The following is a 25329-nucleotide window of genomic DNA, read 5'->3' on the forward strand; positions in this document are numbered from 1 at the left end:
CCAGAGCTCAATATAAAATTAAAATAGAATTTTAAAAACTTATTTACCTAACTTTGAGAATGTGATGACACAACTATATTATATGTGGTTAATATTATATAATATATATACAGTATGTGGTACAGTAAACAATGACAGACATGATAACTTGAATATAAATGTTTTACACATTACTCACGTCAACATATTTTCACTTTATCGCCTAGTTTAAAAAAAACAGAATCTTTTCATTTTCCACATATTGACTTTATATCATGAAGTTAATAATTATTCAGTTCAGGTTACTCATCACAGGACAGAGCAGTGAGTTGAACAGTCTTTATTTAGGGTTTTGTGTTCTTATTAGATTATTTTGACGGATGGTTAGCACAACATACAAACTACTACACTGAACCATGTATCAACATGTACAGTACCAATGTTACATAACAGAAAGAACAATGATCAAAGATGTTAATGATGACAATTTAACCCTGCAAAGTGTCAGACAGCATTTCATCACCTGTCTGACTTTTTACTGAATGTTGAACATCACACACTTCCTTATACACTCCACGGTAAGACAAAGTAGACTCATTGTTAAAATCAGATGTAACTATTTCAGCATATTCCAAATATATTAAAATAGTTCTTAGTGCTGAGGTTGATCTCTGCGTGAAGGGTGAAACTCAGAACATTCCCTTCCTGTAGCGGTGGATCAGCTCTGATACATCTTCCTTACACACCTTTATCCAGCCATCCTCCTGCATGTGGTACACTAAACAAACACACACACACACAAATGATCACATACACACACATATTACCACAAATGTACACATAAAGATTACATTTTACCATTTACAGGTGCTCACAGACTACTGCTTTGTACATTTCAGTGCTATAAAACATTCAGTCTTTGCTCAGTTAAACTTTTTTTGCACGTTTACACTTGATGACATAAACCTGGTTGTGGTTTAAACCCCCAGTTTAGTTTTTCTTTCTTTTTGTTTATAGATTAAACTTTGACAATTCATCCTGACAGAGGACATTAATGTCTGAACCAAAATTCATGGCGATCCATCCAAAGGTTTTTCAGATATTTAAGAGATAGTCAGGGGCTCAAAGAAATCAGATTTATTCTACAGGAAACATGAATGTCTGTACAAAATATCACACCAATGCATCTAACAGTGAGGATTTCAGTTTGGAACAACAGATCAAGTGTTCTGACAACCATTGGAGTAATAAAGAATGTTTTAAATACAGATCCAAGACTTAAATGTTAAATCTAAAACAAAATATAAGAACAGTATACTCACTGTTGACCACTCCTCCAGAGTAAGCATCCCTGTGTGTAGCGTGAGCGATGCCCCGACGGCCCAGTTCATACGCCTCCTCAACTGTCATGTCTTCCCGGTAACCGCTGTCCACCACACCATAAGCGTAACTGTTACCACAGCCGGTAGAGAACATACGGCCAGACAGACGAGTCCCATTATCGTCCACATAATACAGACCAGGTCCCTGTAGAGCACACAGTCGTTATGTGGTCTGCAGGTGAATTATTGTATATGTAGAGAAAACTGTCTTTTGATAATATAAGAGTACTTAAAAAAAAAGAGATGTGACAATTAAAATATGTTGTGGTTTCATGTGGCTTCAAGCAGTGCAGACTGTGAGACACACACATCCACAAACACACCCACAGCTTACCTCTTTGTCCCATCCACAGATCATGCTTCCCATGGACAGCCCCATGCCTCTGTAACCCAGCATCATGTTAGACAGCAGCTTGGAGGCTGCAGCCACAGAGATCCTGTGATTGTTCCTCAGCCTGTACAGCCTGGATGAAATTATAATAGAAGGTTCTAATCAGTTCATAATCCAGGTTGGCCTGAACTTGTGTCCTGCCAACACTGAAAGGAAATAATCTTGATACTCCTCCTGGGTTTATAAGAACACTGACTTATTTCATTTTATTTGGGGATTTTTATTCATGTTTTCATTGAAATGTAAATCTGCATCACTGTAATTAGAATTAAGCAAGTCTTGCTTTTAGTTTCTTGATAAAGAAGAATATGCATGTGTTCACGTGACATCCACATAGGAAGGCCCAATTTGGCTCATGTGGGGTTCAAACCCACGACCTATATAGCCCAGGACCTTCTTGCTGTAAAGTCACAGTCCTAACCACTGAACCGCTTTGCCTCACTCACAAATAAGAAAGTAAAGCAGAGAAGCTTCTGCAGTTTCTTCCCCTCTGATTGATCAGATATTACTTTCCTTCCAAATACAGCTGCTATACTTTATGTATTAGGTCATGAAGCTCTAAAACATGAACCAGATTCATGTTGAAGGATTCTACATTCATAACACACCACCTCAGACACACACATACATTGAACATTAAATGACAAAAGCAAATGGAATAATGGGATTATTATTGAAAACACAGCATGACAGACCTGCACTCTTTAGCCAGGAGTCTCTCCCAGTACTGACAGTCTGCAGCGCTGCCCGACATGGTGCCCAGCAGGTAGGGGTTGATCTCTATGACCTTGTTGACATCGTTGGACGCTGCAGAGGAGACATTTAGTGACCAAGATGTCAACACTTTTAAGCAGTCCACTGTAGCAGCTCCTTGTCGCCTTACATTTTGTCATACTTAGATCCTGGTCCCTTGATTTTATATTTTAAAGCTTCACACCTCTTACAGTTGGTTGCACTGTGTTGATGGTGGATGGGCAGTATGGCTGACTGGGTCATGTCACGCTATTCCTTTTCATTATACGATCAGATTATGGGAAATACAGGATATACAGGATATGCTTTGTGTAATCTACTTTTCCCTACATGTTGCCCTGCTTTTTCTGCAGTCCCAGATTGTCTAACCTTTTCCAAGTCTAGAAGAGAAATAACACATTTTCCAAACTTTTCCAGACATGTGTATTTACCTAGGTAACGGCCAGCTGATGCTCTGGAGTCCACAGCCACGATGACTCCATGTCTGAACTTGAAGGCCAGGGTGGTCGTGCCGTGGTTCAGCTCTATGCACACACCTCCGTCACGGTTGCAGGACTTGAGAAAACCTGAAGGCTGAAGTGAAATCAAAGAAGGACTTTAGTGGGACGCATGATGTGTAATAACTCTTTATGTGTGTGTGCAAGACAGCATGAGAGTAGATTATCTATCATAACATAATATTCTTTGACAGTAACTCGTGACAGTTCAGATAAATGCATGATATAACATTTCACATCAAACACGCGCCACTCTCTGAAAACCACAGACGCGTAAAATAACTTGAACCTCTCCGCGTCTGACGCGTCCTGCGTGTGGCAGGATTTAGAAAATGATTGTAACCAAACACTCACGATACTCACATCTACACCCAGAGGTACGGCAAATTCTTGAGTTTTGGTCCCGAAAGCGTAGTGGTTGGTTCGGTCGACGAGGTGCGTCTGTCCTGCTGGAAGAATCTGCCCGCGGAGCTCAGAATAAGGCTTAAAGCCACTTACGTCGAAAAGAGCCATTGTGCTTTAAAGTGAATTAACTGTATTCTGATAATATTTTATAGTTCAGGTGTTGAGTCCAAAATGACGATGGTGCTTGGACAGTGCGTCAAAGATAATTTCCTCGTACGTGACAAAGAATTCGAAAGTGAAAGGGTTTAAAATGTTTTCTGTAGTTGTGTCCCTTCAAAATAACTCAGAACCTGTCAGCGACACAGAACCGATGCACAACTATTAACCTGCTCCATTCTGCTTGTTTTTTGCTAATCAAAAAGTTAATTCATCAAAATAAAAAACCTAAAACTGGAAACAAAAACCTGCGAGATATTCATCTTAAATAAAAAAGACCACGGGCCAATAGGAGAGCATTACACTGTGCTCATCATCAGTCTCTAAGCGGAAATGGAACACTCAGGTTTGTGGAAACCAGCAGAGGGGAAAATACATTAATGCATGTTTGCATATTACAGCCAGGTTAATGACATGTTAATGATGTAGTATGTTGTGGTGATTCAAACCACCCCGAATTCTGTAGACCTGTAATACACACAAAGAGATGTTTGAATGAAGGAGACAAAGACAAGTTTTCTATTTCGCCTTGGCCAAGGGAGAACACAGCTCTCAGTTCTTACAGACCCCGCGATCTGCACACCTTCACGCCCTGCTGAGTTCTGCCCTCAGTCTCCAGCTAGTTTTATTAAAACACACAAATGGTTACATATTTGTTATAATCTTCATACAGGATAGTCTGCTGGGTGCAGCCGTTGCCTGTGTGTGTGTGTGTGTGCTCTTTTCTTGGACCCTCGTGTCCTTGGGTACTCTCTGTGCCTAGATTCAGATGCTTTGTAACAGTTTCTAGTTGTGCTCACACACATACCTCAGACGTGGGACTGCACTCAGACACAAACTGTAATCTGCAAAAACACTCTGCTGGTTATACAACATTCTTAAAAGCAATAGTTCAACATAATCACACAGTTTAATATCTTTAAATGATTATTAGGCACTTCAGATAATATAATCCATAGTAGTTACACAACACTCAAAAGCAATATAATGTGTGTGACCTTATACTTACCCAGATACATTTAACACACGTCTATTTTAATTCAAACATTATTATACATTTCCACAAGTATGACATAGATTTATGTAAAATGCAGCAGCCTTCTCTTTGTTAGCTCTGTTATTATTATTAATATTATAAGTATTGGGCTGCTGAGGTTAGAATATTACAGAAAAGTCACATAATAATCACAAATCATGAAAAGAAATTAGGCAACGGGTCAAACTGAATTTTATTGATTGATTTTTTATTATTTTTCCCGTATTATAAAAACACGTTACAGTCTTCCTGCTTGCTGTGGTCAGTGCCTCTGCAGTATCACAGAGTTTCTCAACTACTCCACATCACAGTGAAGCATAGCAGCGGAGTAGAAACCATGATGACAGTGTTAATAAAATGTCTGAGATATTTCACTGCTTATATTTGAATTCTAGTGAATAACAAATGTAATACGAATTAAAGACGTTCACTGATGAATGTTGTGGTATTCATGTGGTGTGATAGTGTGTAGTAGGTCAGGCTGTATCCATCTGCTGCACAGTCTCCTGTACAACCTCCAGCTTTAAGGGGACGACTTTCTCTGTCAGAACTGGTGTTGTACCTGGTCGATATCTGTATTTCATTTTCCTACGAGACAAAAAAGAAAGAAATAGATAAGCATTAAATAGTATTTAAAAAAAAGGTAAATGTTAAAGTAATGCACAGTCACACTGACAGTTACTCCCCCTCAAAGACCTACTAAAATCTCTTTTAAGGATCTTGAATATAGTTATACTCATTGTGGCCTACCTGTTGTCTTTGTACTCTGACTCCTGGTACGGCCTGATGTAGTCCACTCCTTGTTTGGTGATGACACAGATGTCGATGTTGTTGCCTGAGCCGAGGTCACTCATGATGCCTGCGTGGATGGCATTGCGCACGAGCTCCTTTGCCTTTTCCAACTGAGAGAGTTAAGAGAAATCAGGGAAACGATGGAGAGAACATGAAGGTGAAGACAGAGGCATTCATCAGTTTTAAAATCTGTCTACATAATCCACAGGCTTCTTTGCATAGCAGTGCTGCTACACTACACAGTGATTATTCAAAGATGTCCAGATGTAAGTGAAACATTTTCATGATCTAACTAAATGATCACAACTAGAGACTGAGGTAACGCACCTCTAGATCGGGTTTGAACCCGTCCTCTAGGATCCCAAGAGCAGCCAGATCACCAGATCCTGCATGGACACAAAGAGAAGTCAGATGAAATAGGTGCCAACGTGTATAGATTAATGCTGTACACATTATTATTTACATACCCATTGCAAGGTAAGGCACCTGATTTACACTTCCATATGGTCCCACTGTGTACAGGTGATTCCCAGTGCAATCTACTCCTCCCAGTATAAGATTAGCACCAATTTGACCGTGATACCTGAGGAGCACAGAGATCAAAACACAGGAAGCCTGATGAACACCATGTGTACATGTGTGTGTGTGTGTGTGTGTTACACAAACCTGTACAGCATGTCCTGTAGTATGTTGACAGCCATGACGACGCGAGGGTTCCTCCCGCTGTTCAGAGAGAAGATGGTGAGGTTGGAAGAGAGGAGCTCTGTGGTCTTCTCTGTATCTGCTGCTGTACCTGCTCCACAACAGCTGAACAGACAGAGAGACAGTTTATGGTAAACAGGGTGGTCCGATAACTGCTCATGGGTTCAGTGTACCATGTAAGAGACTTACTATATATTTGGAGCAATGTAATGGATCTTTGCACACATCTTGTCGGCCACCACTTCACTGGAGGTAGCTCTCGTGTCTGCTCCGAGCACCACCCCATCCTGCACCAACACACACACACACACATAGGGATATAAGTTTATTATGCAAATATTATTTATGTACTTGACGTGCAACAGCAGCTCCAGAGAACTCCTTTAAGTGCCCTGGGGCAAGGCACTAAAATGTCAGTTGGTCCAGTGAAGCCATGCAGTCACCAGTAGTGGATGACTGTGGATGAGCTGGGCAGCTCCTGGGCAATATATTAAACTCTCACAGTTGACATTCATTGAATTTTATGTTCTTGTCAAGGCTTGCATTTGTGGCAGTCAGTGCAGGTGCAAACAGAGACTGTATAACACTGCATGTCGTTGTCTCAGTACCTGTAATCTGTGCAAAGGCAATAAAAATTATGAATCTAAAATAATGAAAATAATAAATCTCATCTGAAAAAATGTCCCCATTGTGTTCAATGATGCTCCAGCATGACATTTATGTGTGGCCTGGTAAACAGCAACATGTTTAAAGCAAGAAAATATCCAGTATTTATTTTTGTCATGTCCATGTTTATAATTTGTCTTCTGGACTTTAAAACAAAACTGGAGTGCAGTTTGCAGGATTCATCATGGAGACTCTGTTCCCACAACTATAGAAGACAAAATAAGTAACTGTGGTGTAAAAGAAAAAGCAGTTTGGTTGTTTCTGCAAGTTTGCATTTATATTATTCTCAAACTTTGAAGAACAATGTCTGCCTGGAAGTTAGAAATCAGTCTGGTATACTCTGAAAAGGAATATAAGTAATCCAATTTATAGTTCATGGACTGAAGGATGGAAAGTCATTATATATATGCAGCTCTGTACTCGCCTTGAACACCACTCCTGCGATCGTGGTGCCTGTTTTCAGAGGTTTAGGTGCCTGTCCTCCATCAAACAGACCCTCTAATGCAGCATTCCTAGAGAGAGGGAGGGAGGAGGGGGGTCAACTGAATATACATTATAATTAATATGACCATGAACACATCATCACTATAGTCGCATTGATTAAACTGATAAACAAGCAGGAAAAAAGTTACTTTCACTTTTGATCCAGGTGGACGCTCAGTGTAACCGATAGATTCATTTAATTTCCTGTCATGACTGATACAGTCTGCTGCTGAGAAAACATTGTAAGAAGCTCATACCTCGCTGCGTTGTCGAAATTAAACCCAGAGACAGGAGGTTCGAGGACATTTGATAGCGCCATACTGCATCTGACTGCGGCTTCTCTGCGCGTCCCTGTGCGCCTGAGGTCGCTGTTCTGAGCGTCGCCTCTCCTTCCTCTCTTTCGATTTTGGACTGAAAATGGAGAAACGCTGCACGGACTCACAAGTCAAAGGAGTCAGCACAGGGGTGAGTGAATCCGGACCGGTTGACTGTCTTTATCTACTGATTCAGCACCAAAGCGCATTTACGCGTAAAATGTTTGATACGCGGATGAACAGGTGATGCTTTACCTGGTGGAAGCAACACAGAGTGAAGTGACATCGACGGGACATTCCACGTGTTAAATTATCAGTAACTTGTTCATATTTGCTCTGATTGACTTTATTTGTCTCATTTATAGAAAAAACGACTGGCTAAACTTTCGTTTTCAGTTAATATCTCCGTAAAAAAAAGTCCCTTCACAGGACTCCAAATCCCAGAATTCATAGTGTTCAGTCTGCATGAATGAACACAGAGCCATGAGAAATCAGTATCTCTGTGTTGCTGTTTAACGCAGTGTCATATCTGGCTCAATAAAAACATCTCTCTCCTCAGACCACCATCCTGGCTGCCACTTTTGATGGAGGGGTCGTGATTGGGTCAGATTCCAGGGCTTCCATTGGAGGGTGAGGATGTTGTGCCGATATACTTTGGTTGTTTATGTTGTTAAACACATTCATACAGAAGATGACCTGCTCAAAAAGATTAAATCCACAAGTTCAAGTTGATACACTGAAACAAAACTCTGCACATAGGTTAGAAGTTATACTTTAATGTATTTGCATTTTACCTGAGTGTTTCCATTTCATACCACTTATACTTACAAATACTTCTACTCAGCAATTCAGAGGAATATTGTACTTTTTTTTTGCATTTCATTTATTTGACAGCAAGATATTTACAGGTTAAGATTTTACATGCATTACATGTAATGAACTGTTAAAATACAATACCTTGATTAAACTATTTAACAGTATATTATACAGCAGATTATACAGAGTACAGTTTGTTAATGCTACTTTAATTCTTTTACTTATGTGACATTTTATGCAGGATTCTGTTTTACAGTGTGGTATTTCAATTTATTTTTACTTAAGTTAATGACCTGAATATTTTTTCCACCACTGATTAAGCTAGAAGAACAAGTAAATTAAAAAGTCGAATACTCATCCTGCACATGCAGAAGTTTTAACCTGGGTTGTGTATTATTTGTCTGAGTAGTAAGTAGTGAATAACTTTATTGATTTGGAAGCATGTGTGGAACCTGATCCTTGTATAATGCTGAGCCTTTTAGCTTAATGATAACACTTCTCGTCAGAGATTCAACAGCCTCTCTTCTCCCTGTTGCTTGTGTAGTCTCTCTGAAAGCTGTGTTCACCTTCTCTTTGTCTCTCTCTTCAGAGAATATGTATCATCTAAGACCATCAACAAGGTCATTCAGGTTCATGACCGGATCTTCTGCTGCATGGCTGGATCACTCGCAGATGCTCAGGCCGTCATCAAGACTGCAAAGTTCCATCTGTCCTTCCACAGGTGCGCACACACGTATTAAAACTATATTAGCACATATTACACATGCAAGTATGCACACAAAGAAAGCATGTCTGCATGTGATATTTCACATTGAAATAATATTGTTTACTGTATATTCACCTGTACAAAGACAACACATAAAAGATTCAAAGTCTCTTTTGTTTCCAGCAGCACAAACTTTAAAATTTGACTCTCCTTGATCTTCCTTGATGTTTCCTAATCCAAAGTGTCCAGATGGAGACCCCTCCTCTGGTGATTTCAGCAGCATCAGTGCTGAAAGAACTGTGTTACAAAAACAAAGATGAACTACAGGCTGGCTTCATCACAGCAGGCTGGGACAGGAAGAAAGGACCACAGGTAAGAAGTGGCTGTGAAGACAGTTAAACATCAGAGAAGCAGTGATGATGTCCACCTGCATACAGCTGCATTACTGATGTCCTTCATCCTTCTGCAGGTGTACGTTGTGTCTCTAGGCGGGATGTTAATCAGTCAGCCTGTTACCATCGGTGGCTCTGGCAGCACGTATATCTACGGCTATGTTGACGCCAAATACAAACCCAACATGAGCAGAGAGGAATGCCTACAGTTTGCCAATAATGGTACTTTTATTTATTTATTTATCTTACCTCTATATGCTAATTTTGTACTAAAGTTTGTACTTGTTTTGTCGGGAAGTTCATGTCAGGATTTGAAATGGCTTTTGGGTAAATCAGGTTTTTATTGCATGAAAATGTAAGAATATGAATGATGGGTTGAACAGAAGATGAGGATTAGCTCAGCTAATGTTTGCTGCGTTTGTAATGAAATATAAAATGAAAGTTTGACATAAAAACTAAGGTTTTACAGACAAACTTTCACAGCAGCATGCTGAGTTGGCTCAGTTTATTTGAAGTTTATTGAAGTATAACCTGAAACGCGAGGTTAGATTAATATGTTCAGAGGACATTTATGTTCTTGCATACTCAATATCCAACACTCTGCAGTGTTTCTTTTATGAGAGGAATTGCAATTATGGTAAAGAGTTCAATGAAAATCATTTGTAAACACATTAAATGTTTGTTGGTGACCTAGTAGTTGCAGTTAGGAGCTGCATAAACCTGTATGTCTCCTGTGTTTTGTTCCTGTCTGTCTTCTTCCCTCCTCTGCCCTCCCTTTACTTCATCCCTTTGTGCCTGTGCTCACAGCTCTTGCTCTGGCCATGGGCAGAGACAACGTCAGCGGGGGAGTGGCTCACCTGGTGGTGATCACGGAGACAGGGGTGGAGCATGTGGTTGTACCTGGTGACAAGCTCCCTAAGTTCCACGATGAGTGACCACCTTTGAACAACCACTGAAATTTGGACCGGACTTTGGAGTAGTTGTTTGTAGTTTATCACTAATTTGCTTTGTGTAGGACAAATGATGCACACACACTACCTGAAGTCACAACTGTTGAGTCTCATCATACAAAATCATCATTCCACAATAAAAACATAATCATGAATAATACAATAAGGTTTCTTTGCCGTTTTTGTGTCCAAATTACGTCTCTGTATTTTTTAATGTATGAAAACATGTGACATAAAAATAAACATTTTCTGAAACCTCCTCATTTTCTCTTCATTTATTTTGCCTAGGACAAAGACTTGATATGTTCTGTAAATTACTGTGCTTGTTGCTGCTGTTGTTGTATATACACACACACACACACACACACACACACACACACACACACATATATATATATTGTATGTAGAGTAAATTATCTAATGTATGAGTTATAAGATAATGTGTAAATGTTACTGGCCTAATATCTAATAATAGTCTTACGTGTACCTGGCTTTAAAACACTGAGGCTTAACTCCAGACTGTACCCACCTCTCCAGACTCCACTGCACCACGGATCGCAGCAAAGCTTTGAGCTGACTCTCGGCTCTGTCAGAGGAGGAACACTTTAACTTTCAATTTCGATTTAACTCAGGAAAACATGGAGTCCGTCTGATGCATGACTGTACAATTCATTGCTAAATCAAACCGGTAGAAAACAGTTTTAAGGAACAGTAAAGAAGGTTTCGACGACAAGAAGACAACATAAACCGGGACTTTACGCTCCGGTTACCTCTGGTGTCACCGTGACTTCCCTGACCGACAGACACGGTCGTTGTTGTCGTTACCGAAGCCTCTGCAGCGCTTCATCATGCTGGAAGAAACAGGGCCAGAGTGGTTATCAGAGGAGGTGAAAACAGGAGTAAGTATGAGATTTTATGTGCGCACTGCCGAAAACCTGCATCTCGTACCTGGGCCACATGCGTAATGGGGATGAATTACAAATTGTTTGATTTGCTTTGCAGACTACCATCATCGCCATCGAGTATAATGGAGGGGTCGTGTTGGGGTCTGATTCCCGGGTGTCTGCAGGGTAAGCATGCACTGTGTGCACTTCTCATGACATAATTATATCTTCCCTTGTCACTCTCACGCTCTGTCCGTCTCCATGTCTCTGTCCAGGGCATCAGTGGTGAACAGGGTGATGAACAAGCTGTCCCCACTCCATGACAAGATCTACTGTGCTCTGTCCGGCTCTGCAGCAGATGCTCAGACCATCGCTGAGATGGTCAACTACCACCTCGATGTTCACAGGTAAATAAACTGGAAATGTCCGCCCACACACCTGTTGGCATTTTATTAAATATCACATAATGTTAAGGTGCAGTCAAACTCTGATTAGAGGTGCCTTTCTGAATCTACCTAAATGAGAAAGGACTTATTAAAATGTATATGTAAATTCATATAATGGCTCAGATAATATAGAGACTTTATTGATCACTCAAGGGGAAACTCCTTTTTTCATTTAAGTCGCTTTTACATGCATGAGAGCAGCCGGGGGTTCAGTGCCTTGCACGGTGAACTGGCACCTCTCCAGCTACCAGTCCACCTTCCATACTTTGGTCAACCGGCCACCCTCCGGTTCCCAAAGCCGAGTCTCTATGGACTGAGCTACTGCCGCCCCTAATAGGATATTTCATCTTCTTTTATGTCTTCTTATGTCAGCATTGAGATAGGTGAGGACCCCCAGGTTCGCTCAGCTGCCACTCTGGTGAGAAACATCTCATACAAGTACAAGGAGGAGCTGTCAGCACATCTCATCGTGGCCGGATGGGACAGAAGAAATAAAGGACAGGTCAGTAAGCACATGTAGATGGCTGCAGGAAGAGAACTAAACTTTAAAGCAACATTAAGTAAGATTTGTTTTTCACAGTTTACTTATACACTGCTCATGAATATGGACAGTTGTACACGTGTATCTTTTCGCCTCTGCCACTATGTCCAGTAAAGGCTGCTGATCCCGGATACATTACCCACGCAGTCTCTGCCAGCATACCCTCACCTCATCCTAGGCCTCCTCTCAAGCTCTTGTGCTACCACTGCAAACACCAACACTGCCCTATTGTTTGTACGGAAGCCCTAAGCGGTCATGCTTTCATACATTTTATTTCCTCTGTTTTCTCAAGTTCTGAAGTTATTTATGTCTTTATCATGAAATAACAAAGGTTGTTATCCCAACAATAACAGGATAATTTTCTTGAAAGGAGAATTTGTTTTCCCAGGATAACTACGTAATAATTCAGGATCTCAAGATAATTCATCAAATATGGTAGGCCTGAGATTTCCATCACATGTGACATCACATAACAATTTTTCATTGTAATGACATAAATAACTTGAGACAACAAATGAAATGAACTCAGAGGAAATAAAATGTATGAATGCATGGTCGCTTAGGGCTTCCGACACTTTGGTCAGTAACATCAAAGCTAACTGAGCTAATGAACTAACAGCAGCTGGAGTTCATAGCAGTTTCTTTACTGTCCATCAGTAAACTCTGTAAATCACAGAGAGCTGATGGAGGGAAACCAGAAAACATTTTCTCCATACGATCCAGTTTCACTAACATAAAAATAGTTAGAAAAGTTATATTATTTCCTCACAGAATGATGTTGTGCTCTGTCTTGTTACCCACTGTTCCTTCGCTCTTTGACCTCTCCCAGGTGTTTGCAACCCTGAATGGTCTCCTGACAAGACAGCCCTTTGCAGTCGGTGGCTCTGGCAGCTCATATGTTTATGGCTTTGTTGATGCAGAGTATCGCAAGGGAATGAGCAAGGAGGAGTGCCAGCAGTTTGTTGTCAGCAGTAAGTTTGTTTTCTACAGAAAGTACAAAAAATACAAACACATAATTTTGTTCAATCTGCTCACCTGTTTCACCTGCTCTCTCTTTCTTGTAGCTCTCTCTTTGGCAATGAACCGTGACGGCTCCAGTGGTGGTGTGGCCTATCTTGTCACCATTGATGAACACAGCGCAGAGGAGAAAGTCATTCTAGGAAATGACTTACCCACCTTCTTTGATCAGTGATCAATATATAAACATATATTAATTATAGTCTGCCAAGACACTGTTGTGCAGGATGCAATTAAATATGTGTGTTGCTCACAATAACCATCATTTTGTTTCACCAGCATACTTTTACTACTAATTTGATCGTTGACATTTAATTTACTGCATTGTTCTATAATTCCCAAAGCTATTTCAGGTGTAACAGTGGGTAGCCTTTGTGTTAGTGTAATATAAAAGCTGCTAGCAGCCTCAGATCATCAGCTGATCAAGGTTGTGACTCAGTAACAGACTTTAAAATATAACCAAGGCTACCACGTGACAATACCACTACTACACTGAGTGGCAGAGTAAATAAAAGTAAATGTACCTTGACAAAGCCTGAACTCATGCCATTCCTTTAGCCAGACATCATTTAAAGTCTGATTAAATGCACATGCATTTTGAATATGAATGTATATCATGGTTGATACATTTGGAATGAGACACACACGTCATTTAATGTTAAATTTAAATAAAATCCCTGTGTTAAAAAGTTTTACCTTTTTTTCACCATGAACCTTCCCTTCAAAAGCAGTTTAATGTTCTGAGGCAGATTGATGTCTCATATGGACGTTATAACTTTTTAATTAAGTGTAATGATGATGGTTCATTTGAAGGAAGAGCAGGATGCTTAATTATTAGAATAATCCTGAAGTTAGAATCCTGTATTAGCAGTTTGTGTTTCAGGGAAATCCCTCTTCGTGCCAGAAAATGAAACTGAAAGTAAGTGAAACCTAAAACACTTGTCCCGCAGCAGAGCGGGTCATACGAGGACGACTGTCGGTCGAAAATGGCACACAGCACAGCAATAATGCGCAAAGTTGTTACTTTGATTTTAGCCGTTTGCGTGGACCTTTCCTTGTTTTACGCATCGGGATTTGAGGTGATTCACCGTATTTTTGGGCATGTTACGCGCATTTGGGTGTCTGCGGCTCTTCGGTGTTTGGCACTGACTGTTGTTACTGGGCTCAGCCTGGGAGAACTCAAACCGTTGCTGATTCGCTTTATAACGGTGCACAGTCTGCTACCCGCGGTGTTTGAGACCGGGACCAAAGTGCTGTACCATGAGGAGACGCAGTGTGGCTTATTGGCGGATATGCGCTGCTGGCTGATGGGGACCGGTGCGTCGCTGGCTGCTGCACTGTTTTGGGAAATGACCATCCCGGACAGCGACGATGCGGCCGCCGGTAAAGAGAAGAAGCAGAAATCCAGAGAGCTGTTTGTGAGAGTCCTCCACCTGTACAAACCTGACTATCCACTACTGCTCGGGGGGCTTGTGTTCTTGTCATTGGCTGTTATCTGTAAGTACAGATGCTGGTGATTGTCTAACAGGCTGATGTATCTTCATCCATCTGTGTCTCATGTGTACCTGTGTGTCTCATCTCAGGTGAGATGTTCATCCCTTTCTACACTGGGAGAGTCATTGACATCCTTGGCAGTCAGTACCAGCAGAATGAATTTATATCTGCAGTCCTCTTCTTGGGCCTGTACTCTCTGGGAAGGTAAGGACTGCTGCTCTACAATCTGTTTCTATGGCTCATGGGTAATATCTCACTGACTTTCTTTTTTATAATTGATTTCTTTATAGTTCTGTGAGTGCAGGCTGCAGAGGGGGTCTCTTAATGTGTGCCATCAGTGCCTACACATGCAGAGTGAAAGTCAAGCTGTTTGGGGCTCTGACCAAACAGGAAATTGGATTCTTTGAGACCATTAAGACAGGTAAGGAAATTAAAAATAATTGATGGTGTATGAGTTATTTCTCAGGCACATGAAGGACAGAATAAGTCACTAACTGGACATTACATATACATATATAAACACAAGACAGGACATTTCAGGACGGGTCAAGCTAGACATAACAATACAGGACACTTAAGACAAAAGAAAAGGGGAATAACAGAGAAGGACAAAAAAAACATGACAGAACTGAACAGAAAATCATTTCTAAATATTTTCTGTGTAGGTGAAATTACATCCAGGTTGTCTAAAGACACCAACTTGATGGGAAGAACAGTGTGTCTGAATGTCAATGTGCTGCTGAGGACATTCATCAAGACACTGGGCATGATCTCCCTGATGATGAATCTTTCATGGAAGCTCACCTTCCTCGTATTGATGGAGACGCCTATCACCGGTCTCATTCAGAACATCTATGACACACACTACCAGGTAAAAGCAGGTTATGTTAAGACTGTGATTCATTTATATAAAAGTGATTAACACATGAATTGCCTCATAATCTGGCTTGATCTTGAATCCTTCACTACTGTACTGGGCTCTGGTTTGTCCTGATTTGAGATAACTAACTGATCTTTTGTTAGTCAAATTTTGTTGCAATAATTTTGTTATAATAATAATGTCCTTTTTGTTTCGTCCTCAGAGGCTGTCCCTTGCAGTGCAGGACTCAATGGCTCGGGCAAATGAAGCTGCGAATGAGGCAGTGTCCGCTATTCGTGTGGTACGGAGCTTTAACACAGAAAAACACGAGGCCCGTCGCTATGATCGGTGCTTGATGGTTACACACACCCTCAAGACACGCCGGGACACTGTCAGGGCTGTATACCTGCTCGCTCGGAGGGTGAGAAGTTTTTTTGTGTTTTTTGGAGGTCAGGTCGTGTTGAACATATCACTGCATATAACTTCATTTAATTTTGTGTGTGTTTGTGTGTGTCCACAGTTGACAGGGTTGGTCATGCAGGTCTCCATGTTGTACTACGGCAGGCTGTTCATTCGGAGTGGACAGATGACCACTGGCAACCTGGTTTCCTTCATCCTCTACCAGTCAGACCTTGGACAAAACATCAGGGTATGCTTTAATGCTCTGTAGATTGTTGTCAGTCATGGTTAAGTGAAAGTAGCAGCTTTTTAGGTAATCTATGAATGTAAACATGTTATTAAGTGATTTTGTGACTGCCATCTTCCAGACATTCACTTACATCTTTGGTGACATGCTGAACTCTGTGGGGGCTGCTGGGAAAGTGTTTGAGTACCTGGACCGAAAACCTCAGGTCAGCACAGACGGGAAACTCGAACCTGATCAGCTGACAGGACACATCATCTTCCGCCATCTCAACTTCTCCTATCCTGCATACCCCAACAAAACAGTGCTGCAGGTGAGGTCCCAATGACAGGTAGACGAGGGGGACTCATTGGTTTCAATTTAGACAGTTCATTGAAATGAATAGTATAAAGTTACAATGTATTTATAGTTAACATTCGATTTATGGATGAACATTTCCACCCACTATGGGCCTATGTGTGTGTGCTGGATGAATGTTGTATATTGTGGCTAAGCTGTGTTTTTACAACCATTGTCATCTCTTCCCTTCAGGACTTTTCTTTGGAGCTGAAGTCGGGTCAGATGACGGCACTGGTGGGTCCATCTGGAGAAGGAAAAAGCACCTGTGTGAGTCTGCTGGAGCGATTCTACGAACCACAGGAAGGAGAAATCCTATTGGACAATGAACCACTGAAATCCTATGAGCACCGTTTCCTCCACAAGAAGGTAATTAATCATTATTGCCTTTTATGATGACGCACAGAATTATTTGTTGTGAGAGAATTTCGTGTTATCTGTATTTATTTATTTTTATGTTCAAGTACAACATCAACATTCAACAATCTTATGGAAAAAAATAAGATAAATAAAACAAAGCAAGGACACATTTAAATGCATCAAGTTCATGACCCGTCTTTAGTAGATAATTAGTGGGTTAATGGGATTTAGGATAATGTAGGAAAGCACTAAGATTCTTCCAGTAGTGCCCACAAAGTGCCCATATTGTTTAGACCATCAGGAATCAGAGAGGACATGTTTAGATATGGCAGGTGCTATAACAAAAGGAAAACACAGTACAGTTCAGTGCAGAGATTGGTGAAACTGTTGTAATCATTATATTTAATTATCTGTGTTTAACAGATTGCAGTGGTGAACCAGGAGCCTGTGCTCTTCTCTGGCTCCATCAGAGATAATATCACCTACGGACTTCCTGACTGCTCCATAGATGAGATCCAGGAAGCAGCACGCAAAGCCAACGCCCATGACTTCATCAACAAGTTGGAGAAGGGCTACGATACAGGTGAATTATTTTAACCACCAGTTACAGTATGCTGTTTTACACGGCTGAGCCTACATGTACATAAAAACCTGTTTTGGAAGTTTGGAGAATGCAGGAAGAAAATATTATTTCCAGAGCAAAATTGATGATGGAATATGTTTTTTTTTATTATTATTATTTCAAACATTTATGTAGATTCTAATTTGTGCACAAAAAATAAACAAATATACACAAACAATATATTGGGGGCAGGTAGTTAGTGTTGACCATACCTTTAGTATTTGAGTTTTCCTCTTATCTTTCTGTATCTGGTTGTTATTTTTTAACTTTATACCTTGACTTTAATTGGTTTTGATGTTATAATGTCCATTTCTCAGAGGTGGGTGAGGGTGGTGGCCAGTTGTCAAAGAGTGAGAGGCAACGCATCGCCATTGCTCGAGCTCTGGTTAGAAAGCCACAGGTCCTCATTCTGGATGAAATAACCAGCTCTCTGGACGCTGAGAGTGAAAATAAGGTATGGTACCACTTCACAACACAACACAAGCCTCTAGGTTTGTATTTTAGACAAGTTCTATATTATCAGTGAGTAATGTGAGGATGAGACTCACTGAGATAATATGAGTGAGTTAATCTATGAATGGTCTTCTGCAAGTATTCACCTGTGAACAGAAGGAGGTCAATTCTGACTAAAAACAAACTGTCAGTATTTAAGTAATATGAAGAGGAAGTGCTGCACAAGTATAACAATGTGCTCACACATCATTGCTCAGTTAATTGATAAGAATTGCCCAAAGAAATGTAAAATATATGAGTATATATATGTATAATATATGAAGTGCCAAGCTGTTGATGAAATTGTGTAACTCCTTGTTACATATTGAATAATGTATCTAAATGTTTTTTCTGACATTCTTTAGCTCTGCTAAGAGAGATACTAGATAATACCAGATAATAAAATAATAAATACATTTGTCATTGACCGCGCAGGTTCAGGAAGCCCTGGCTAGTTGTCCCAACCAGACGCTGCTGGTGATCGCTCACAGACTGAAGACCATTGAGAAGGCAGATCAGATCGTTTTGATTGGTGACGGCAGAGTTCAGGAGCGGGGAACTCACCAGGAACTGATGGACAGGAAGGGAAGCTACTACAAACTGAGAGAGAAGCTCTTCACTGAAGGAAACTCACCACAATGACAAACTGATGCTAGAGCTCGATGTATACTGTGAGAGAATTGTTCTGTATCTGTTAAAAAGCAGGGCCAGCAACAGCTCATGTAAATATTTTGTGTAGATACTTAAAAAATAAAAATATGGAACAATGTTTTTCTTATAAATATCTGTAATTTGAAACATGTTTGCCCAAAAAGCACCTTCACGATATGTACATATATGCAGACTGCAGGAATTACATTTGGTCTTGTAAATGAATCAAACTGTTGTATGTTTCTTTTCTGATTTCCATTTCATGTCCTGATATTTGGTAAATATTAATAAAGGTTTGACATGAAAGCACACCATAAAGCTTTGTTTATTGCGGGCAAAGGTTTCTTTATGGGAATGTCCCAAATAAAACATTAATCATTAGGATCACAGTGACCTGAGTTGACTCCTGTTAGAACACATTTTTAGGACATTTAAATGACATAAATTGAATCAAAAATCTAAAAAACATGAATAACAAAAGCTTTGACCAACATGTGATCAGATTTATTACCCAGACTAAAAAGTAGTCAAAGTAAATAGGAAAAAAAGTAGAAAAGTGTTCTACATGCCTCTACAAGGAAATTTAGTTTTTAATCCCACAGAAAAATATTCATTGTAACTGCAAATTAATTATACTGGTTAGTCCTCTTTGCCTGAGGCATTTGTCTAATCACATATCGGTGTCCATTGTATTTCTGGTTTTAAGCCACGTGCCTGTACTGCATGGTGAGTTTTGTTGTTTGAGCTGACTTGGAATGTCCCTGACTACCATCATGTTGTTGTTGTTTTCTGGCAGTGAGGCTTTTTGGAAAGTTGCCTGGTGATGTGTCATAAACACCAAAGGTACAGTGAAGTGAAGTGAAGCATTATGTCAAAACACCAACTCCCTCTATCGACAAAGATGACAACATATGTCACCATTTTGTCAAGGCGGGTGTGCATCCACAAAATGGTGACTGAAGTCACGTGCCTCGGAGAAGTTAGGCATTTGTTTCTCCTGGATTTTAAAAATTTTAATTTAAGACTTCATGTATTCTGAGATGGCTTTATGAACATACTGTACATGTTTTGTTTTTTGTCTCCTTAAATTCACATTTCACTGCAGTACTGCACTGAAGCGATGATTTCTGAAATGCAACGGATCTGAAAGTGCATATACAGCACAGCAACAAGTATAAAAGAGTAACTTCTATATATATACTGATAATATATAATATATCGATTAGGCATATTTTACTAAAACAGCTTCATGTATTATGTTTGAATTCATTTCAAAGTTCAGTCGTTTACTTGTTTAAAGCATCAGGCGGTGACTTGGCTGCTTCCCATCAGTAGTTCTGTGCCGCCTGCGGGTTAGAAAGGCGCGACAAGTAAATGCCAAAGGTTTCCGCCATCTTAAGACGAGACCTTCAAAATCACAAACACAAAATGGCCGATAGCACACAGGAGGTTAGAAATTAGGTATTAAGGTCAAATAAAAGACGATATGAACACTGTGGCTGTGTCTATGTGGTGTGACTACAGAAAATAGTCAAGTGTATCCTCAAACTTCAGTGTGCACCTATATATGCCGAATATATGCATGTCTTTGGATGTGCATCCGTGCCGAGACGCTTTTGCCAAACCAGTTATGCATCATACCGCTGCACCACACAGCCGGGCTGGAAAGTCCCGTCTCTTCTTTCTTTCACTTTCTTTCTGTGTTGTAAATTGCCTGGCTGCCTGACTCAGCCAAGCCACAGCCAAGCCCTTATGACCGAAAGCAAACTGATTCTTTTACTCTTCTACCCTTTAGGTATGCAGCTTGTGTTGTTGTCACAGTGATATGATTGATACGATACAATAGATCAGTTTTATGGCAAAAAAAATGGACAATGTTAATGTAACGTCTACATTAACATTTATGCTTTGACTGACAATCCCTTTCAGGGGAACTGTTGATAGTTTGGTTTTAGTTTGGTAGCCTTAGGACAAGTGTCTCTTTATGGAGATACACAGACTTCTGCATTAATCAAATGTATGTCTTTTCAAATACAGGATATCTTTCCCTCCACCAGTCCTTGTATAATACTTAAAATTAGGTTTTATCAGTACAAAAGGGCCTGCTATCCTGCAAATATTCAGTGGTGGAAAATATTCAGATCCATCAAAGTAGAAGTACTTTTTTTGCTCCTGTGACTGATATATGAATTCATAGGACATTGTGAGATTGTTAAAAGTGATGCATTGATGTGCAATTAGTATTTTACTGTTGTAGCTGGTAGAGGTCAAGCTAATGTTAACTATTTTATATCCACGTGACAGATTAGCTTTGCTGTAATATAATATTTGATTTTCCTCTCCTCTTTAAACCAAAAGTAATAAAGCAGTGCAGCATAAAGCACAAACAGAAATGACACCAGTGTAGCTTTTTTTCTACACCTCATCTCATTTTGTTTGACAGGTGTAATATATAGTGTAACTGTATAAAGTCAAAATCATGTGCAGTTCTTGGTCTTGGACAATAAAATTAGAATGAAAGTGATTCTGATATGTCACAGGACAATATTCTAGATATACTGTTTGAGGTAACCACATATCTCACTGTTTAGTTATTAGTCATTGTTTTATAGGCAGGTAAACCCCCAGTCTTTTTGTGAATCCCCTAAACTCCCCTGAGGAATGTGGCAGTTACAACATTTACTGCAGCACGAGTTTGTCAGAGTATTTAAGGAATCGAGTAGTTGATGTGTGATTTCCAAAGTTAATGATACATTTCTATCCAACACACACACAGCACGTGGTCTGCTTAAGGAAGTCCCCGGCTTGTGAACAAAAAAAAAAGACAGCCCTGATCTGTGATAAAGAGTTTAAAGCAGTGCAGCAGCGCCGGTCGGTGAAGCACTTTTACCAGCAGTCATGTGATTTCTTAGAAGTTGTTTGCCTGGCAGACTGGTTGAAGATGGGAGTTTTTCAGAAGCCCCACCAAAAAGTTGAATCATTGCTCTTGGCTGCCATCTTGTGAGATAAATACACTCCGGTTGCACAAACCACATGGTGGTTATCAGCAGTATTGTTATGCAGCGGGCCTTTCAGTTTTTTGAGAAGTGGTTTTGTGTTGTGGGTTCGTTTGTGGTCTGTGCAGATCCACAGCAAACTAAAGCTTTTAAGTGTCGAGAGATGACAGTAATACCTGAAGTCACAGGAAAAACTCTGGTTAGAGATTCAATACTGAGGTTTGTTTTAGATTTTACAAATTACCAGACATAAGATCTGTAAGAGATGATTAAAGCTGATAAATAAAGGTTAGACCAGGACAGTCAGATTCCCAGGATGTCAAGGGTCACTAGCAGTAGGCAATACATAATTTACTAAAAATAGCATTGTGACTAAGCATTTGTAAGAGCAACAGCGCCCCAGCGCTTACTTCAGGCAGTTTGTTTTGTTTTGTTATACTCTCATTGGCTTGATACCAACCAGACAATCATGTGATTTCCTGTAACTCCTCAGTCTGGTGAGGTGAGGCAGCTCTATGCTGGCTGCCATTGTCTTTTACAGACCAACATTCATAGATCTCGAGTGCCCTCAAGTGGGATAAAATAAGAAATGAATAAAATATATCTTGAAATCAATGTTTGTATTTATGCATTTAATGACTTATAGTCTAACATATAGTCTGGAGTATAACAGTTGGGTAGAGGTAAAGTACCTGTTGACTTATGAAGACTACAATAAACCACAGGTTAGTTACTAACCTTTATAACCGTTTAGTAAGTAGGGGGCAGCTGCTGTGGACCCGCTGGACCACATCATCCACAAAACAGAAAAGTAACCTGACCTCTATGTCAAGCATTACACCAGGACCTGGTAGCACTTTAGCTCTCTTTCCTTTCTCAGTCATGAAAACAATGATGTTTATAACTAAAAACATGAAGAGGTCAAAGACAGAGGCAACAACACGCAGGTCAGCATCAAATTTTCTTTGATATGCAATATTTCCTGTCCAGACTGATATTTCAGAAAATCTCTATTTTACAAATGTCATCCAATATCTATGATAAACTGATGTCCATCTGGGATCACCCACACTGATGTTTAATGACATTTTATGACTAATTAATGTCTTTTTTTGCTGTAATTTGACCAATAAAAATAAGACATGTTTACACTCATTTTGTAGTGACCACACAGGGAGAAATAATAACCCGTTCAGCTAATGAAAGATTGGTTTAAAAGAATAAACAAGTTGAACATCGTGTAAATGACTGTTAACACTAAATGTATCTTTTATGAAGTGTAATTTAGAGACCACCAGGTGGCGACATAACACAACATATTTCAATAAACTGAATGACCTGGAATAGTCAATAGATGGCACATTAAAACGGTCGTCCAGCATGGTAATTTACAGATTGTTCTCTTTCTTTATTTTGAAGAATAAATGCATCAATTTTTAACATACAACACAGGACAAAGCCACACAGACAGGAAATGGAAAGTAAAGTAATGGACATTAAAACAATCTCCTAACAAAGAGACAGGTAACATCCATTACACACATTTGTAAACAAGGTCACAGGAAAACCTGTTCTACAGGAAAACAATGTATAGAGACATGCTAGACTGGTTTGGGACATCCTTGTTAGTCATTATGTATCATGCAGTCGTCTTTTTATGGAATCAAAAACACTAAGACAAAATATGAGCCAAGTGCACCAACTGTGCTGTCATGGCTGTCCACTGGATCAGGCCAACAGGAAGATGATGAGGTAGGTCCAATATGTTCTAGGTAGGGTCCCAAACTTGAGATGAGTTTATTGGGAGTACAGTCCAAACTTTTTTTTGTTGGAGCAACATTCTTCAGAATTTACTGAATTTTTTGAATTTTAGATTTTACATGCATAGCTTCTGCTGAAAATGAAAATTGCATAGTTCATAGTATTTTTACAGGATTAACCAGGTCAGTATAATTTAACCGCTAATCTATAACATCTAGGCAGATGTTCTTTCCCCATGCTGTCAGAAATGAGAAGCAATCCACAATCAGCATCATCCTTAATTAAAAGCAATCTTAATTCCATACGGACTGTCTGCTAAATCCTGATCCAATCAACAGCTAGGACAGCACGGTTGATGCACCTGGCTTGTATTTTCTCTCAGTGACTTTCATCCCACCAAAAAAGACAGCCACATCATCATCATTAATTAATTACTTTATTATTCTGTTATATATGTCAGAAGCGTTTATTTTTTTAAACATGTTTGTGGCTTTTCACATTTCAAATTTCTTTTAAAAATATCTAAGAAAAGTTTTGATTTCTCTTCTTAGAGAAGATTACTCATGAAATCCAGTCCTTACATTAATTTTGTTGTTTTCCTTATAATAAAATATTCTAAATATGTGTAAATAGCAGTCACTCCTCTTCGGAATAATCTCACCAATGCTCTTGTATCTTTCCAACTGCAACCAGTCTGAGACTGAGACCAGTTACAACAGTTTGTGAGGTTTCCTTCTTGATTGTTTTGCACATCGTTATGTGGAAGAGATAAACAGGCGGGGAGGGGAGGCACAAAGGGATGACAAGACAGACTTTCACACCTGAGCCCGGCTCAGACACACACACACACACACACAATTTTCGCTGTCTTGCACTCCCTTGTGCCTCACTCCTTTTCTTATTTTTCTGCTCTCGTTTTTTCTTTCATAGCGTTGTATGTACAGCATATTAGAATAAACTTCATACACATGCAACATTTTGATCCAAAGCAACATTATAGCTACGCCTTTTTTTTTAAACTACAAAGACTCAAAGACTATATGCTACAAAAGAGATTACACATACAGGCTGAGGAAGCACGTTAATCTTAATCTCGTTTCATGATTTTATCTGTACCAGCTTTAAGTATTTCCTGTCCTGCTGGTTTGACAGTTGCTGTCACACAATCACAGTAGAAATACTTTGTAAAATACATTGTACATAAATAATACACTGCTCATAACACTGATAACATTTATTTCTATTTTATAGATTTAACTCTCTTTCTCTCTTTGGAGGTGACAATCTACCTCCATTCAGATGGAAATCACTCACCTTGTAGTTTCTGCTGCCTTTTTTGAGAGTATAATGAACTGTCTCTACTCAGGTTCACACATTTACAACTCATTTTGCATGACTGCATAATTAAGCAGCTGCTGTTTTCCTGGACTTGGATAGTTACTTTCTTGGAACTGTACAGCCCGAGCTTTGAGCTTTGGTTTTCAAATAGATCTCACATTTCATCTCTATATAGTCTCATGAAAAGCAGTGGTTTAGAATTAAATTTAAAAAAATTTAAAAACAGTAAAACAGTAAAAACTTAAAATAGCATTTTCTAATAAGATACAATGTGAAATGTAACTGGAACATTACAATAACGAATGAAAAAAGTAAATCTCATAAATAAATGTTATGAATTTAACAAAACACTTTAACTGTTGGAAACATGCATATTTCTGTCTCATGGCACATTATTGCCCATCTCTGACTTATTGTGCACAGGAAATGGCAATGACAGCATGCTGCAGATGTCCACCTTATGAAAGGA

The 25329-nt window shown here is 39.6% G+C and overlaps 5 protein-coding genes across 5 annotated transcripts; 3 read left to right on the plus strand and 2 right to left on the minus strand.

Annotated features, from left to right (window-relative positions):
• Positions 1 to 304: 304 nt before the first annotated feature.
• Positions 305 to 3764, minus strand: psmb8a (proteasome 20S subunit beta 8A). The gene is made up of 6 exons (XM_019276821.2): positions 3366 to 3764; positions 2937 to 3078; positions 2448 to 2559; positions 1696 to 1825; positions 1302 to 1506; positions 305 to 757 (listed from the first exon to the last, which is right to left on the minus strand). The coding sequence occupies exons 1-6, from the start codon at positions 3513 to 3515 to the stop codon at positions 669 to 671; spliced, it is 828 nt and encodes a 275-aa protein (XP_019132366.1). The 5' UTR covers positions 3516 to 3764; the 3' UTR covers positions 305 to 668.
• A 1014-nt stretch (positions 3765 to 4778) lies between these two features.
• psmb13a (proteasome 20S subunit beta 13a) lies at positions 4779 to 7631 on the minus strand. The gene is made up of 8 exons (XM_010748817.3): positions 7500 to 7631; positions 7184 to 7271; positions 6283 to 6380; positions 6058 to 6198; positions 5859 to 5974; positions 5719 to 5777; positions 5350 to 5501; positions 4779 to 5187 (listed from the first exon to the last, which is right to left on the minus strand). The coding sequence occupies exons 1-8, from the start codon at positions 7559 to 7561 to the stop codon at positions 5076 to 5078; spliced, it is 828 nt and encodes a 275-aa protein (XP_010747119.3). The 5' UTR covers positions 7562 to 7631; the 3' UTR covers positions 4779 to 5075.
• Positions 7569 to 10679, plus strand: psmb12 (proteasome 20S subunit beta 12). The gene is made up of 6 exons (XM_010748816.3): positions 7569 to 7707; positions 8116 to 8186; positions 8962 to 9093; positions 9321 to 9450; positions 9548 to 9692; positions 10278 to 10679. Exons 1-6 carry the CDS (start codon positions 7660 to 7662, stop codon positions 10403 to 10405), a joined length of 654 nt encoding a protein of 217 aa, XP_010747118.2. The 5' UTR covers positions 7569 to 7659; the 3' UTR covers positions 10406 to 10679.
• Positions 10680 to 10990: 311 nt separating this feature from the next.
• On the plus strand, positions 10991 to 14000 carry psmb9a (proteasome 20S subunit beta 9a). The gene is made up of 6 exons (XM_027286688.1): positions 10991 to 11319; positions 11423 to 11490; positions 11580 to 11711; positions 12123 to 12252; positions 13121 to 13262; positions 13356 to 14000. The coding sequence occupies exons 1-6, from the start codon at positions 11269 to 11271 to the stop codon at positions 13481 to 13483; spliced, it is 651 nt and encodes a 216-aa protein (XP_027142489.1). The 5' UTR covers positions 10991 to 11268; the 3' UTR covers positions 13484 to 14000.
• Positions 14001 to 14233: 233 nt separating this feature from the next.
• On the plus strand, positions 14234 to 19079 carry tap2a (transporter associated with antigen processing, subunit type a). The gene is made up of 11 exons (XM_027286624.1): positions 14234 to 14805; positions 14892 to 15006; positions 15093 to 15223; positions 15468 to 15673; positions 15885 to 16082; positions 16182 to 16310; positions 16429 to 16617; positions 16836 to 17009; positions 17424 to 17583; positions 17940 to 18076; positions 18550 to 19079. The coding sequence occupies exons 1-11, from the start codon at positions 14295 to 14297 to the stop codon at positions 18754 to 18756; spliced, it is 2157 nt and encodes a 718-aa protein (XP_027142425.1). The 5' UTR covers positions 14234 to 14294; the 3' UTR covers positions 18757 to 19079.
• The last annotated feature ends 6250 nt before the right edge of the window (positions 19080 to 25329 follow it).

This window comes from Larimichthys crocea, chromosome XIII, assembly GCF_000972845.2.
Source record: "Larimichthys crocea isolate SSNF chromosome XIII, L_crocea_2.0, whole genome shotgun sequence".
Lineage (NCBI taxonomy): Eukaryota > Metazoa > Chordata > Actinopteri > Sciaenidae > Larimichthys > Larimichthys crocea.

Bases quoted from the DNA above. Each gene is read 5' to 3' on its own strand.
- psmb13a (XM_010748817.3), bottom strand. From the start codon at position 7,561: ATGGCGCTATCAAATGTCCTCGAACCTCCTGTCTCTGGGTTTAATTTC. The intron at 7,272-7,499 runs GTATGAGCTTCT...CCCTCTCTCTAG, and splicing joins AATTTCGACAACGCAGCGAG to GAATGCTGCATTAGAGGGTC. The intron at 6,381-7,183 runs GCGAGTACAGAG...GTGTTGGTGCAG, and splicing joins TCGCAGGAGTGGTGTTCAAG to GATGGGGTGGTGCTCGGAGC.
- tap2a (XM_027286624.1), top strand. From the start codon at position 14,295: ATGGCACACAGCACAGCAATAATGCGCAAAGTTGTTACTTTGATTTTA. The intron at 15,674-15,884 runs GTAAAAGCAGGT...TTTCGTCCTCAG, and splicing joins TCTATGACACACACTACCAG to AGGCTGTCCCTTGCAGTGCA. The intron at 16,083-16,181 runs GTGAGAAGTTTT...GTGTGTCCACAG, and splicing joins TATACCTGCTCGCTCGGAGG to TTGACAGGGTTGGTCATGCA.
- psmb9a (XM_027286688.1), top strand. From the start codon at position 11,269: ATGCTGGAAGAAACAGGGCCAGAGTGGTTATCAGAGGAGGTGAAAACA. The intron at 11,320-11,422 runs GTAAGTATGAGA...TTTGCTTTGCAG, and splicing joins CAGAGGAGGTGAAAACAGGA to ACTACCATCATCGCCATCGA. The intron at 11,712-12,122 runs GTAAATAAACTG...TTCTTATGTCAG, and splicing joins TACCACCTCGATGTTCACAG to CATTGAGATAGGTGAGGACC.
- psmb8a (XM_019276821.2), bottom strand. From the start codon at position 3,515: ATGGCTCTTTTCGACGTAAGTGGCTTTAAGCCTTATTCTGAGCTCCGC. The intron at 2,560-2,936 runs GTAAATACACAT...TCTCCTCTGCAG, and splicing joins ATCAGCTGGCCGTTACCTAG to CGTCCAACGATGTCAACAAG. The intron at 758-1,301 runs GTGAGTATACTG...GTGTTTGTTTAG, and splicing joins CTCTGGAGGAGTGGTCAACA to TGTACCACATGCAGGAGGAT.
- psmb12 (XM_010748816.3), top strand. From the start codon at position 7,660: ATGGAGAAACGCTGCACGGACTCACAAGTCAAAGGAGTCAGCACAGGG. The intron at 7,708-8,115 runs GTGAGTGAATCC...CTCTCTCCTCAG, and splicing joins TCAAAGGAGTCAGCACAGGG to ACCACCATCCTGGCTGCCAC. The intron at 9,094-9,320 runs GTGCGCACACAC...CCTAATCCAAAG, and splicing joins TTCCATCTGTCCTTCCACAG to TGTCCAGATGGAGACCCCTC.